Source organism: Otolemur garnettii, unplaced genomic scaffold, assembly GCF_000181295.1.
Source record: "Otolemur garnettii isolate 467f Iridium unplaced genomic scaffold, OtoGar3 scaffold00134, whole genome shotgun sequence".
Lineage (NCBI taxonomy): Eukaryota > Metazoa > Chordata > Mammalia > Primates > Galagidae > Otolemur > Otolemur garnettii.
Window position 1 is genome coordinate 4228162 of NW_003852529.1, and position 14556 is coordinate 4242717.

General features: G+C 48.9%; 1 protein-coding gene and 1 non-coding gene across 3 annotated transcripts in view; one reads left to right on the forward strand and one right to left on the reverse strand.

Moving 5' to 3' along the window:
* The window catches only part of LOC105887836 (tumor necrosis factor receptor superfamily member 10B-like), an 18492-nt gene extending 4390 nt beyond the window's left edge, over positions 1-14102 (forward strand). Inside the window, exons 2-11 of one of the 2 annotated variants that reach the window (XM_023518346.1) lie at positions 44-115; positions 1586-1753; positions 4555-4666; positions 6068-6159; positions 9129-9209; positions 9471-9500; positions 9615-9640; positions 10748-11035; positions 11880-11922; positions 12819-14102. In XM_023518346.1, coding sequence (XP_023374114.1) covers positions 44-115; positions 1586-1753; positions 4555-4666; positions 6068-6159; positions 9129-9209; positions 9471-9500; positions 9615-9640; positions 10748-11035; positions 11880-11922; positions 12819-13123 — 1217 coding nt within the window. In that variant the 3' untranslated portion in view covers positions 13124-14102. The remainder of the gene's footprint in view (positions 1-43; positions 116-1585; positions 1754-4554; positions 4667-6067; positions 6160-9128; positions 9210-9470; positions 9501-9614; positions 9641-10747; positions 11036-11879; positions 11923-12818) is intronic. The other variant, XM_012810439.2, reaches the window with a different exon arrangement.
* LOC111727969 lies at positions 12708-12842 on the reverse strand. The gene has a single exon (XR_002775391.1). It is a non-coding gene; the product is annotated as a small nucleolar RNA SNORA19 (small nucleolar RNA).
* Positions 14103-14556: the final 454 nt, after the last annotated feature.

The window sequence follows — 14556 nt, forward strand, 5'->3', positions numbered from 1 at the left end:
AAAAAAAAAAATAATAATGCCTGTCTCCCATTTCTCATTGAAGGTGACCCTGACCACCTATGTGGCCTAAATATGTACCAACTTGGGAACCTCTGCTGCAAACTCTGCCCCACAGGTGAGTTCCAGGACAACTTCCAGAGCCTTCTGAGCTGACCTTCCAACCTTGGAGAAAGGAGGCTGCAGATCCTTATTTGGAGCATAATTGGAAACTCCTGCATGGGGAGAATGTGGTGGATTAGGGGTGGCTGGGTCTCTCCTTAGGAGCCCCCTGTGATCACCCTTCCACCCTACCTCTGTCCCTGGGGTGTAGGGAACACCTAGGTGAACAGAGAGGGGACCAGTGCCTGCTCTGAGGTGGACAGGCTGTGTTCCATGGGGCTCAGAGGACAGAAGTAGGGGGCACAGGGCCAGGCTGGAGGCTCCCACCTGCCCTTCCTTGGGGAAGACCTCAGGTGTGGCTGGGGTCAGGAGGTTCCTAGTGAGCAGGCAGCTTGATTCATCCTCCTGAGGGTGTTCTGAGGCCGGAGTTTGCCCCCTAAAGCAAGTGAGGAGCCAGAGCTCCACCCTCTCCACCTGTCAGCACCTGGTGGCTCTTCACTGCTGTTAGTACCTGGGCCTTCCTGGGAACTGCCCAGAGGACACGGTGGTACTTAAGCTGCTCACCACTACCCCTGCACAGGCCTGCACACGTGTACACACACACAACACCCCACATTTGTCCATAGCCTATGCCTCCATGGGGCTCCTGGTTCAGGGACCAAACGACCTCATGTTGACCATTCACGCCCCCCCCCCCGCCATATACTTCTGCACACAACAACTGTATGTGCACACACCTGTGTATTGCTCCTCAACTCCCACCTGCACTCATCACTACGTGCATGCATCTTTACACACCTGTATGTCCACATCTGCAGCACATTTGTACACATACACAGCTGTACAAAGATTTTGGGAATTGTAGGCAAACATTTCGGGGATTGTAGGCAGTCTCTGAGTTATAAACATAACTTGCACTTAGAACAGGGGCTATTGCAGGTAATAAGTAAATGTACCTGTTCCTGCTTATATACAAATTCAACTTAAGAACAAACCTGCAGAACCAAATCTTGTTAGTAATCTGGGACTGCTTATAACACGACATCATTTCCCTGACAGGAAACCTTCAAGTTGTAGTGGGAGTGGGTGGTTAGGCCTCTCCCCAGGAGGCCCTGATGGCTCGGCCGCCTTGACTATGGCTCTGCTGAAGCCCTTGAGACATGAGCACGGGGCGCTCTGCGTCCTGGGTCATGCATTCAGCCATTCTCTATTAAGTCGGACCCTGGGAGAGTGCAGGTGGGGACGGTGAACAGGGACCTGCCAGCATTCGGGTAGGCTCAGCGTGTAGCTGGGAAACGTCTGCTTATAGGTGCTGCAGGACTCAGGAAAAGCCAGGAGGTGACTCAGGTCCACAGTTCCTGGAACATGTGTGGGTTAAGTTCGGCATGGGAAATGTAGCTGGGCATCAGTCTTGACGTTGAAGGCTGAGGGATGATGCTACACGGGGGGTTGGCAGCACAGGTCTGTGGCAGAGATCTTGTCATAGACCTGGTCTTCCCTCACCACTGTCCCACCTCTCCCAAAGGTCACTATGTCAGCAAACATTGCATTGTGAACAACAGCCTTAGCAAGTGCAGTCCTTGTGAGCCCAACACCTTCATGGCCCACGCCAGTGACCGGCTTTCGTGTGACAAGTGTAATCAGTGCCGGGAAGGTAAGTACATAGCCACCACTGTCTACTGAGTTTTAAAACACGCCCTCAACTGCCTGGTTGGAATCTCTCTTCAGGAAGTTGCTACAGACACATCCAGAGTTGGAGCTGTCTCAGTCTCCCTGAGTGTTGGGTTTTGAGGCGAACAGTTGGTTAGGGTTTTTGCTTTTCTCATGATGATGCATGTATGTGGTTAAAGAATCAATCTACACATTATTAGAATTTTTCTTTTCTTTTTTTTTTTTTTTTTGAGACAGTCTCACTCTGTCTCCCAGGCTGGAGGGCTGTGGGGTCATAGCTCACAGCAACCTCAGACTCCTGGCTTCAGGAGCTCCTCCTGCCTCCCAAGTAGCTGAGACCACAGGTGCCTGCCATGACACCTGGCTGATTGTTAAACTTTTTGTAGAGATGGGATCTTTCTGTGCTGACCAGGCTGATCTAGAACTCCTGGCCTTATGTTATTTTCCTGCCTTGGCCTCCCAAAGTACTAGAATTGTAGTCATGAGCCACCACGCCTTGCCGTACAAATCATTAGGATTTTTAAGACTATTTACCAAAATGATCATGTACAAAATTAATGTATAAAAGTTCATATAAATGTCTATATACCAGCAGCAAATTGTTTTTTGAAAATGTAGTTTTTTAAAAGATATTATTTACAATTAGCAAAAAAGAGGAACAGGATGCTTCAGAATATATAAATCTAGCAAAGGATGTGTAAGATGTTTATATGAACAGACTGCATTTAAGAAGATCTAAATATGTAGGGAGATATAGAAAGCTCGTAGATGGGACGACTCCCTGTTTAAAAGATGGCACTTCTCTGTGGAATGGTCCTTACATTCAGTGCATTCCTAATGAAAATTACAGCAGGAATTTTCTGAAACTTGATAAACTAACCTCTCTCAGAATGCTGCCGAAGAATAAAAGAGATAGCACGCTGGCCTCCCTGATAACAGCAACACTTTATATAAGAGACAATTAAGAGAGTGTGATATTGGGCGGCTCCTGTGGCTCAGTGGGTAAGGCGCCAGCCCCATATACCAAGGGTGGCGGGTTTGAACCCTGCCCCAGCCAAACTACAACAAAAAAATAGCCGGGCGTTGTGGCAGGCGCCTGTAGTCCCAGCTACTCAGGAGGCTGAGGCAAGAGAATCACCTAAGCCCAGGAGTTGGAGGTTGCTGTGAGCTGTGATGCCACAGCACTCTACCAAGGGCAATAAAGTGAGACTGTCTCTAAAAAAAAAAAAAAAACCCACAAACCATAGGTAAGATTAATAAATGTGACCACTTTAAAATTATAAGCTTTGTTTATTAAAAGACACCCAAACGTGGAAACTAACGCCATGATACTTATAATTTAACCAAGTCAGTATCCAAAGCATTAAAAAGATGCTTACTAATCGATAATAAAAAAGGTTTGGAAAAATTTTAACGGGGAGAGACATAGATATTTCAAAGACGAAACATAAATGGTAAAAAACATACAAAAATGTGGGAGCAAAAGGATACACTATTTCGTTTCTACCAGGGTGAGGGATTTAAGGTGTTACACCAAGTGTCTGTGACAGCAGTGGAGATTCAAACTGGAGAAGTGGGGATCAATACAGCTACTCTGGGAAACCTTTCTGGCTTAATCAGCAAAACTGAAAATGTTCCTAAACTCCCACTCACCTCTTCCATGCTCCACCTAAATTGGAAAAGTTCATGGCCATGTATGGTTGCCCAGAATCACCCCAAATGCTCTTAGACAGAGAACTCCATTGTGGTACATGTCATAGCAGCGAGAGCAGACGAGGTCCCTGCGACAATGAGACAACACGGGGCCATAGAAGGCCGTGCCCAGCATGGTACCTCTGTCCACTCAGAAGCACGTCCTGCCCTACACACCCAGTGAAGGACCCTCAGGAGGGCAGTGCAGTTTGAGAGAGGATGAAGGCTGACTCGTGCCTTGGGTGGGATACAGGTGTGAGGTCCCACTTTGTTTTTATCTCTCTTAGTGTTGTTGCTTTTTGAGACAGAGTCTCACTATGTCACCCTGGGTAGAGTGCCCTGGCATCACAGCTCACCGCAACCTCAAACTCCTGGGCTTAAGTGATTCTCTTGCCTCAGCCTCCCAAGTAGCTGGGACTACAGAAGCCCACCACAATGCCCAGCTGTTTTTTGGTTGTAGTTGTCATTTTGGTGGCAGGCCCGCACTGGATTCGAACCCGCCAGCTCCTAGCTGCGGAGCTATAGGCGCCAAGCCACGTGTAGTTTTTTAAATGTGTTAGAGGAGAAAGTGTGGCATCTGCTTTGTGAAGCTCTTCACCCTAGAGTTTACACATTGCCATCCCAGACGTTTGGTGGGTGGGGTGCCGTGACTCCATTGTGTCGTGTGGCACACGGGTGTGTGGGTATGAGTGTGAACAGGCTGCTGGGAGAGTGGCTATCAGTGTGACTGGGAGGTGTAAGCAGGCAGGATTGCAAGGTGTGTCCACTGCCCACTTTTCCCCATCTGATGTTTTGTTCAGACAGAACACGTGGTAGTTGTAGTCTTTCCCCTTTGGGGGAAAAACAAGATGAAAGGAATGATTTGGGGCTGTTTCTGAGAGGCTGGCTCTATGCCTCCCCCAGCCTGGCTTACAGGGGTACCCATGAGCCTCTTCACAGACACCCTCGATTGCAAGGAAGCAGGTCCGGCCATCACCTTTCACGGCCCCTGTGCTTACAGACCTATAAGGGAGGACTGCACCCAGGATTGAGAGCTACGTCGCTTATGGTACATCCCCTGGTTTCTGACCCTCAGCCTTTCCTCTTTGACAGACCAGGAGATGGTGGCTGAGTGCTCCCCAACCAGTGACCGGCAGTGCCAGTGTAAATCGGGCCGCTTCTGCGACTCTGCAGACTGCGTGGAGAGCTGCTTCCGCTGTAGGAGGTGAGGGGTGGGGGCAGGGGATGGACTTGGGTCCCCACTCTTCCACTCATATTTGTTTGCCTTTGGGTCGCTTCCATGAATCCCCCCAACCTCTGTTTCCCCATCAGTAACATGGGCTAACAGGGTAGCACCTGCCCCACAGAGGTATCCTGAAGACTGAATCACACAGGTCGCCTGGATGTCTCCACCTGGCACCTGCCTGGAACCAGTGCTCATTTGCTCATTCCTACAATGACTGATCACAGTGCCCTGCTGTGGCCTGCGGGTGGTATTGCAGGTGGGGAGAGGGGGCAGCAGTGGGGGGATGAGGGCCATGGGAGCTCTTGTAGACTCGGGTCAGGAACAGTCTCCTGAGGTGGCAGCACTGGAGAAGAGGCCCAAGGGAGAGGAAGCCTTAGAAGGTTCTGAGGGGAGAGAGCTCAAGGCAGAGAATGGTAGGACCTTGTGTCCAGAGCAGAATGACAGTTACTGTCACTTTATTAGTGACACTGCAGCTGCCATAACAAATGATCACAAACTGGATGACTTAAAAAACAACATAAATTTATTCTTTCACAGTCCTGTGGACCAGACATCTGAAATCAAAGGTGTCGGCAAGGCCTCACTCCCTCCGAAGGCTCTAGGGAAGGGTCTTCCCTCTCCTCTTCCAGCTTCTGGTGGTGGCTGGCAGCCTTGGCTCATCACGCATCTCTCCAGTCTCTGCCTCACCTTCAGTGCCTTCTCCTCCCTGTCTGGGCTTCTCTGTCTTCACTTGGCATTCTCTCTGTGTCCAAATACCTTCATAGACAGACACCAGTCATGGGCTCAGGGCCTACCTTCCTCCAGCGTGACTTCATCTTAACTATATCTACAAAGACTGTATTTCCAAATAAGGTGACACTCTGAGGTCCCAGGTAGGTGTGAATCATAGGAAGACATTCTGTGGAGACACTTAAAGTGATAAAGCCCCCTTGGGGATAGCTCCTGTTAAACACAACTGTTGACTTATATGCACTTGGTAAGTCCAGAATAAGGGCTGCCTTCAGGTCTGCTTGGATCAAGGCACCAGCATCTCTATACTTGCAGGCCTTTCCCCTTCTCTGGTCGGTGTTATCCCTGGGCTGACTTCCCTCTTGGCAGAGGTGTGGCTTTGGCAGAGCCAGTCCTCATTGCTAAGTGCTCCTCTGAGAAAAGGGAGGAGAAGTTTTTCCCCCAGATGCCACAGAGGACTGTTGAGCTTCACTTCCATTAGACCAAGTTGGGTCGCATAGCCTGGGAAATGCCAGGCACTGATTGCCCAGAATGTGGCAGGGCTGTCTTGGGACCAAAGCTTGTCCCTCCTAACCCTGCCTGTGGGTGCTGATGAAGATACTCTGAGTTTAGCCTGGGTCACAGAGGTTAACTCTCAGGGTTTCCTTTCAGGTGTCCTGAGGGCAGTAAAGTCCTCTGGCCATGTAATGCCACAGCAAACACAGTATGTGCCGAGCCTGAGCCTGAGGCTGATCCAGAGTCAGGTAAGGGGCTGATTCTGTCTCTTTAATCAGCTGAGCAAACCTTTTCTGGTAGGTTGTGGATGTTAAGTTTGCAGGCTACATGGTTATCACTTGTCATGTCTGCCTCCTTAGTAGAAACAACCAGAGACAGTAAGCAAATGAATGTGTTTGGCTGTGTGGCAGTAAAACTTTACTTACAAAAACAGGCAGTGGGACAGATTTGGCCAGTGGGCCCTGCCTTCAGTGAACACACAGAATCCTTGAGGATGAACAGCGGCTGCCCCATCCTTCCCCGAGTTCAGCCTCCTGCTCCCTGTGCTGCCTTCTGCCTGCTCCCCATGCCAGGATGGAGCTTGGCACGTGAGGTGTGAAGGGGCTATGACAGCAGTATCGACCTCAGCCACTCTTCCTGTTTCCTCCTGTTCTTTCCTATAAGCCCCATGCTGTCAAGGCCCCTACCCTCATAGGCTCTCAGACGTGACTTGAGGAGGGCCGTGCCCAGGGCAGAAGTGGTGCCAGCAGCTTGGTCCCCTTGTGTTAACCACACCTGTGTGAGATACTTGCCCATTTTTATGTTGGATTGTTTGGGGTTTTTCTTTCTTTCTCATTCTTAACAACTATTTATAAAAGTTGGTCCTGATTTATAAACTTGGGATATAAGCCCTCTATACTGCAAAGAGCTTACCCCACCCTACCCTGCAGGGTGTTTTTCCTAACCTAGGGTGTCCCCTGATGGACCAGAGGTCTCACTTTTAGTGTGAGACTTGTCACCACTTTCCTGTGCTGTTCTTTGCATCCCTTGTGGGCCTAAAGCTTTATCTTGTTGCTTTTCTCACTTCATTTTTCAGTGAACCTGGAATTGGTTTTCTGCAAGGTGTGAGGAAGGAGCTGGACCTATTATGGTTCCCTTGCATGTTTATGCAAATGGTCCCACACCACGTGGGAGGAGAGAGGCCCGTCCTTTCCATGTTCTCAGCATCACCTTGTCACAAACCCAGCGTCCATATAAGTGTGGGACTTGGGCTGGGGCTACCTTGTCTGCCTTCCGCAGCGTGGTCTGGACTGCTGTGGGACTTTCGCTTGTCAGTTTACATTTCAGAATCAGCTCATCATTTCCACACCAAAAAAATTTAATTAGAATAACATGTTAAGGCTAGGCGCCTGTGGCTCAAGCGGCTAAGGCGCCAGCCACATACACCTAAGGTGGCGGGTTCGAATCCCCAGCCCGGGCCCGCCAAACAACAATGACGGCTGCAACCAAAAAATGGCCAGGTGTTGTGGTGGGCGCCTGTAGTCCCAGCTACTTGGGAGGCTGAGGCAGGAGACTCACTTGAGCCCAGGAATTGGAGGTTGCTGTGAGCGTGATGCCATGGCACTCTACCCAGGGGGATAGCTTGAGGCTCCGTCTCAAAAAAAAAAAAAAGAATAACATGTTAACACTTTAACACTTCTAAAGGATCTATTAATACAAAAAAAAAAAAATGGGTCTAACCTGAAAATAAAGAAAAGCCTTTAAATTGATGGCATTGTGTGAACACAGGGCTTCTGTTGCTCATGGGGATAACCTGGGTGCTGCTGAGTATCCACGCCCCTAGATGGCCCGTCCCCACCTCTCTGTGTATCTGTGTGTTCTGGTTCTGGCTTTGCAGCAATTCTGCCAGGGGTGAAAACAGCCAGCCAGTGGTCTCACCAGGTGTCTCCCCACAGTTGGCCTGCCCTGTCCCTTGGGCCACAGCGGCCAGGCTCTGCTTCTACCAGGTCAGCATGTTGGTGTTAGGGCCTATGCCTAAGACCCTGCTCGCTGTGCCAGAATGTTGCCGTAAGGGTCTCACGGAAAAGCAATGTCGCAGAGAATAAGCACGCTTATTGAAATTGTGTTTTAAATAAAGGTGACCATCTGCTTGCTCAGGCAAAATGGGGAGCTTCTTTATTTGCAGTTGGTTTATATAGGGAATTTGTACATGAGCACAATGCAGCAATAACCTCGTTGATCCAATTAAACATCATGTAACATCTGATAATCCACTCAACACATATCTTTTACCATCACCGTATCAATATAACCCAATCTTAATGGAGAACATGTGGTTAGCCATTACTTCTTTGTTCTTATCTGATGAAGCCTGAGGCTAGAGAGGAACAAGGTAGATCGAATACCTACCCTTGCTGACCTTGCCATTTGGAGGCTGTTACTTCAGATCTTTAAGCAAAGAATAGAGAATCTTCTTGGGCATACAGGAATTTGTGTGCAAACCTCTGCTCCCACATAGGCTTTAAGTCAGGGGTTTTTTGCTGGAGCCTTTTATAATGAGTTCTCAGGCTGATCTTCTCAAAAGCCTTTCATGAGCCCAAGTTTCATCTGTGCCATTAGATACCTTTATGCATTGGGTAAATTCCTTTTCTCTTGAGGTCCCATAGCACATTTTCATTCCTGGCCCTGTCAGCAAGCGACCTTCATCACTTACCACAGATCAGGAAAGGTTACTGATGGGTATCTGGCCAGTTTTCCAAAGGGATTTTTTATTGGCCTGATGAAGTCAACCTTAGGTTAATACCTTAACACAGTCTGGAGATGCTATTCCAGCCAAAGCCTTGGTAATGTTAGGCCTGCAACTAACCCGGCCATATGGGATTCTGCCTCAGTTTCTCACAAGTATGCCTGCACAAAGTCTTTTCACTGCTCTCTCTCAAACGACTTTTTTGGCCAGAGGCATATAGGCATTTCGCCTATATCAGCATGTCCTCTCACCCCCTGGCTCCCGGGCTTTGCCTCCTGCTCCCCAGGAGCACTCACATGGGACCACCCCAGATGGCAGAGCCTCTTGCCGCCATTCTGGGGGGACAGACCTTCTATCCCTTCCAAGGACCTGAGTAACACCCACATGCTCTGAGCTTTGGGCTGGACAGATGGTGATAGGGAATGGGGACTTTCTGTAGCATGTCACAGCTGTGCTTAGCTCTGCCATGAACTCTCTTTTGCCTCCTTCTAGGAAACAGAAAGTTGTATTATTTGTTCTTCCTCGTCATCCCTATACTTATTGGCATAGCCATCTACTGCTGTAAAAAGAAAGGTAAATTAGAATTAGATTGATACAGAGAAAAACAGACCAGTAACCTCATCAATAGCTGGGAAATGGGGCACTTCTGTGAGGCCCTTGCTTTCTAACTGGGGGCAGCTTGGTGCTCAGAGGTGGGCGGGAAGCCATCCCCTGGGAGGCAAGACCAGAGTCTTAGCTGGGCATGAGCTGTCTGGGGGCCGCTGTAGCTGGGGAAGGCAGGGGTGGGGCATTGGGCAGAGCACTGGCTGAGCTCCCCCTCCTGTGTTCTCCTAGGTATCTCATGGATCACCAAGCGTATCAAGCGTAAGTACACTTTACACTTTCTGTGTGTGAGTTCAAAGTGTTTTGTTATTCTTGCAGAAGTCATTCATCTAGTTAATATGAATTAATTCCACGTCTCTTGGTTTTTATTTTCAGAAGAGTCATATAAGCCAGGCGGCCCTGTAAGTATCACATTGGAGTTTGGGCACATCTTTCCTAGAAATGCCTAATGGTCTCAGCCCCGCTCTGAGTGTTTAGGTGTTGGTGGCAGTAAGGGTCATAAAACTTGCAGGAGAGGGCCAGGCTCAGTGGCTCACGCCTGTACTCCTAGCATTCTGGGAGGCCGAGGCTGGTGGATTGCTTGAGCTCAGGAGTTTGAGACCAGCCTGAGCAAGAGTGAGAACCAGAGTAAAAGTGAGACCCTGTATCTACTAAAAATAGAAAAACTTGGCGCCTGTGGCTCAAGCCGCTAAGGCGCCAGCCACATACACCTAAGGTGGCGGGTTCGAATCCCCAGCCCGGGCCCGCCAAACAACAATGATGGCTGCAACCAAAAAATGGCCAGGCGTTGTGGCGGGCGCCTGTAGTCCCAGCTACTTGGGAGGCTGAGGCAGGAGACTCGCTTGAGCCCAGGAGTTGGAGGTTGCTGTGAGCTGTGATGCCATGGCACTCTACCCAGGGGGATAGCTTGAGGCTCCGTCTCAAAAAAAAAAAAAAAGAAAAACTAGCTGGGTTGGTGGCAGGTACCTATAGTCCCAGCTACTCAGGAGGCTGAGGTAAGTGGATTTTGGAGTGCAGGAGTTTGAGGTTGTTGTGAGCTATGACACCACAGCACTCTACCCAGGGTGACAGAATAAAACTCTGTCTCAAAAAAAAAAATAAAAAACTTGCAGGAGTGGGTGGGGTGCCAGGGCTGTGCCCTCAGTTCCAATTCATGTGCTGGCATTTGCCTCCCTCATTACAGCCAGAAGACTGGAATTTGGATCAATTTGACCACTGAGTGGAAACTGAGGCACGGGGGCGGGGGGAGCTTTCAGATAAGTTGCGATCATAGGTATCAGGGGTCAGGACATGGACATAGCTTTTTAGAGGCCATAGTTCAGTCTGCATCAGGCTTGTCTCGGAACCTGTGGGTTGGTAGCAGAGCTGGGGCCTCCCTGGGTGTGGTGGTCTTGTCTGAGCCTGCATGGTCTTGGCTTACAGCTGCCTGGCATTTCTCTCTCCAAAAGTGACTTGGGTGGGGACTGTGTTGCCATCTCCTTTCACCAAAAGTGACTTTTGTGCTTTAGTCTGCTGGAAACAGCAGGCCCCATGAACCCCTGCTCACCCTGCATGCTGTGAGAGACCAGTCAGCCCCCTGTACAGAAGTGCTGCTGGGTGAAGAGAGTTCTGCTGTGGCTCCAGAGGCCGAGACCTGCCCTGGGTCCTCCGAGGACCTGGCAGAGAACCCTGTGAGGCAGGCCCTGGTGACTGAAGGAGGCGCAGCTGCCCCAGAGCTGGCTCTGCACCCCCGTCCTGCTGCCCTTGGGTCCCAGGGCCACACCAAGGCGACAGCCCCCCTAAATGTTCTGGAGCAGGTAAATGAAGCTTGGGATGGTTCCCCATAATGACACAGTCTGTACTTTTTGGACACTTTCTTTATGTGGTTGAGACAAACAAATAAGAAAGAGAGGGCAGGACCCTAGCCTATGTTGTCAAGAGGCACTGATGGGGCAGGGAATGTGCTGTGAGGGTGAGATTGTCGCCGCTCGTTTCACCGGTGAGGCAGCTGTGGCAGGGAGAGGGGTGCTGAGGTGGACCAGCAGCTGTCAGCTGTCAGTAGGCAGAGCTGGGATTTGACACGCCCCTCCTTTCCCCAGGTCTGGCTCCAGGCCCTTAGTGAAGGGAGGGAGCACCTGACCTTATTCTGGCCTTTGGACTTGTCTCCAGGAACATCCCCAGTAAATGGACTGTGAGGTTCTGGCTGTTCTTGAACATGCTCAGATTTCTCTTAACTAGAAAACCATGTTTAAGTCAGTGACACTTTTCCATAATGCATCTATCTGGACAAGTATCCCCTCCATTAGTATTGTGGAAGTCCAGAGTAGAGCAGATCACCCCCAGGAGACATCATCTGTTACCAGCAGACCCCCCAGTCCAGGGAGAGTCAGAGCCACTTACGGTGGCCCTGACAACAAAAGTGTCCAGCCCGGGCATCGGCAGTGTCCCAGGAAAGTATGACTTGGAGGATGTGGGTGGGCTGTGAGTCTCTACTACCTATAGTGGGAGCACAGTGGGGTGCTTCCTGTGGGTGAGCCTGTTCCTGTGTGGCCCACCTGCCACCACACAACAAAGCAAATCTAGTTCTGTGACAGTAGAATTTGTCTAAGGTGCTGGACAGGTTCCTTCTCCAGGAATAATTTTATTTCCTTCCCTCCTTAGGAGTATGCAAAAACGTATTTTCTGAAGGATACGTCCACTGAAGGTAAAGGAATTTGAATTTTTCATATCTGGCACCTCCATTTGGCAGACTTAACAAGATAGCAAGAGCCCAGAGGTTACACTGCCCCCGGTTGCAGATTCTAGTGCTGGCTGTCCTGACCTGCCAGCGCCCTCCTTAGTGGCAGGAAGGCAGAGTGGGCTGCCCTGAAACAGACTGACTGCCCCTAGGAGTCTCCTGACTTTCCTCAGAGCTTCCAGTTCCCAGGAAGGCCAGGGTGACCCATGGTCCCACAGTGATGGATGGGCAGCAGGCAGGGTGAAGATTGTGGGAGGTCCTGGCCCAAATGTGGTCTCCGATCCTAGGGCCTGGTCCCTTCTTCAGGATCAGCTGGAGCCACACAGAGCCTCCCACATCCTAAGCAGCAGAGTCACAGCAGTCGCTACTCAGTTTTTCTAGAAATGTAAACAAACTCTTCATGGTTTTTTTTTTTTTTCTGCATAGAAAACACAGGGTTAATAACAGCCACTATTTACTTAGCACTTTTTATATGCAATGTCATGACAGTCATGGCAAGTAGAATTCATGCCCATTTTATTCCAAGAAAAAAACTGAAGCTCAGAGAATCAGAGCATTGCTGAAGCTGGAATTAGAATTCCTGGCTATCAACTCCAAAGTCTTCTCTGAACCATTATACATGGATTATACTACCCCTCAAACATATCTTTTAAAATCCTAGTTTCCCAAAACAAAAAACCTAAATGGTCACATCTTTTGTAGATAAAGACCTGTTAATTTACCCAATACATTTAACCACTTTCTATAAAGTTTCTTGTCTGAAGGAGACTGGCGGCATTACTATTTATAGTTATACTGCTAATTAACCTTCAACTATCTGTATAGCACATAAGAACTCTTCTTGGTTTTGTTTTGTTTTTTAGCTACCAATAGAATTTTTTATGAAATTGGACATGAAATTCCAAAAGGTACCTGGAAGATGTTCATGAGGTTTATCGGACTTGAAGAAAATGATATTGAAATCTGTGAAGATGAAAATCCAGGAAATGTGATGGAACAGCGTCAAAGGATGCTTCTCCGGTGGAGAACTATCCTGGGAAAGGATAGTTCTGTTTTTAAACTCATGGCTGCCCTCCATAAACTGCAGTTGGACATGCCTTTGCAAAATATTATAAACAGACTGGTTGCTGAAAACATCTTAGGTAGACATGCTGGGACCCCAACTTAGATTCAGGTATTTTGGGGCACATTTGATATTGAGCGATATCCTAGATGAACAGAATGTGAGGTGCTTCTGTGAATTTCAGTCTTATTGGAAACTTAATGGATTCCTGATGAGTCTACATCCCATCGCTGAAGCTTTCAACAGAACATTTTCTGTGTAAAGCTTTCTATGGGAGTTGGAGGGCTGTCCTTGGACTGTGTGGCTGAGTTGGGCCTACAGGGATTCCAGAGGGCTGTGAGCTGTGGAGGCAGGAACCAGCTACCTATGCCCATTCAATGTCCTGGACCTCTTCCCCAGGAGCCGAGGTGGGGAGGATTTGTTTTTGGCTTTCTGCCTTGCCCACTGGTTCTCATATTCACTGTGATGCTCCCACGGCTTGAATGAGGTGTGCAGACTAGGTGCTCCATAAGTGTGTCTGAGTAAGTGAGCCACAGATGCAAGCAACTTGCAGCTGGGGATGATGGTCTGATAGTCTCCATAAGCCCAGGTCAGAGTCAGTGCTTTCAGGCTACCACTTGGGACTTCAACGTGAGGTTAAGATTGAATTAGACTAGACCCCATCTTCTAAACCAGGATGAGCAGGGTGAGGCATGATGCCCATCACAGAGACTTCTTTAGTGCCTAAGCTTTTAAAGTATTGAGTGTCTCTGCTTCTGGTCTCTTGGGTTTTGGCCACAGAACCCAGATGATGAAGGGAACAACATTTTTGGGAAAGTGTCACAGTAAGATGTACACATCGTGCCACTGCTAATGGCTCTATGGCCTGCCACCTTCTAAAGTCACAAATGTGGCTACCCTGCCAAGGGCAAGAGAATGTATAACTGGAATGCCAAGGCTAAAAGACAAAATACCAATGGGACTAGTTGGATGAGGCGGCTATAAATTGTGCATCTCAGACAAAAAGATACCAGGGCTGCACCCTTCTCCAGGAACTGAACTGTGCTTCCATTGCAACTTTAGAAATAAAAAAATGCCCTAGAAAGAGGCCTCTGCTGCGACTGTGCCCTCACTACAAAAAAAGAGACACACTGAAAGTGGAAATTACCCTCTCCTGGAAAAAAATTACCCACACCTTCCAAACCAGTGGGTCCCCCTGAGCTGGCACCCTCCACACTCATGGACCCTCTGGGACTGCTTCAGTCTGATGGGCTTAGAACAGACTCAACTCCATCACACTGATTTTAATTAAGACCAGAGCCACATACTGAATTTCCAAAACCTCTGTTTCCTTCCCCTATCTCCATTGTCTGGGTAAAAGGTAAAATATCCCTGAGTATTCTACTGCTCTTCTCCCTGAGAGAGCAAGTGTTTACTCCTTTTCTGACACTTCCCTATCACCCTAACCCTGACTAAAAAGAGACCTTAAGGTTAAATGTAAATGCCTGTCTCCTTGTAACACCTCAGGCTGTCACAGAACAGCTGTGTTTGCTTTTTTC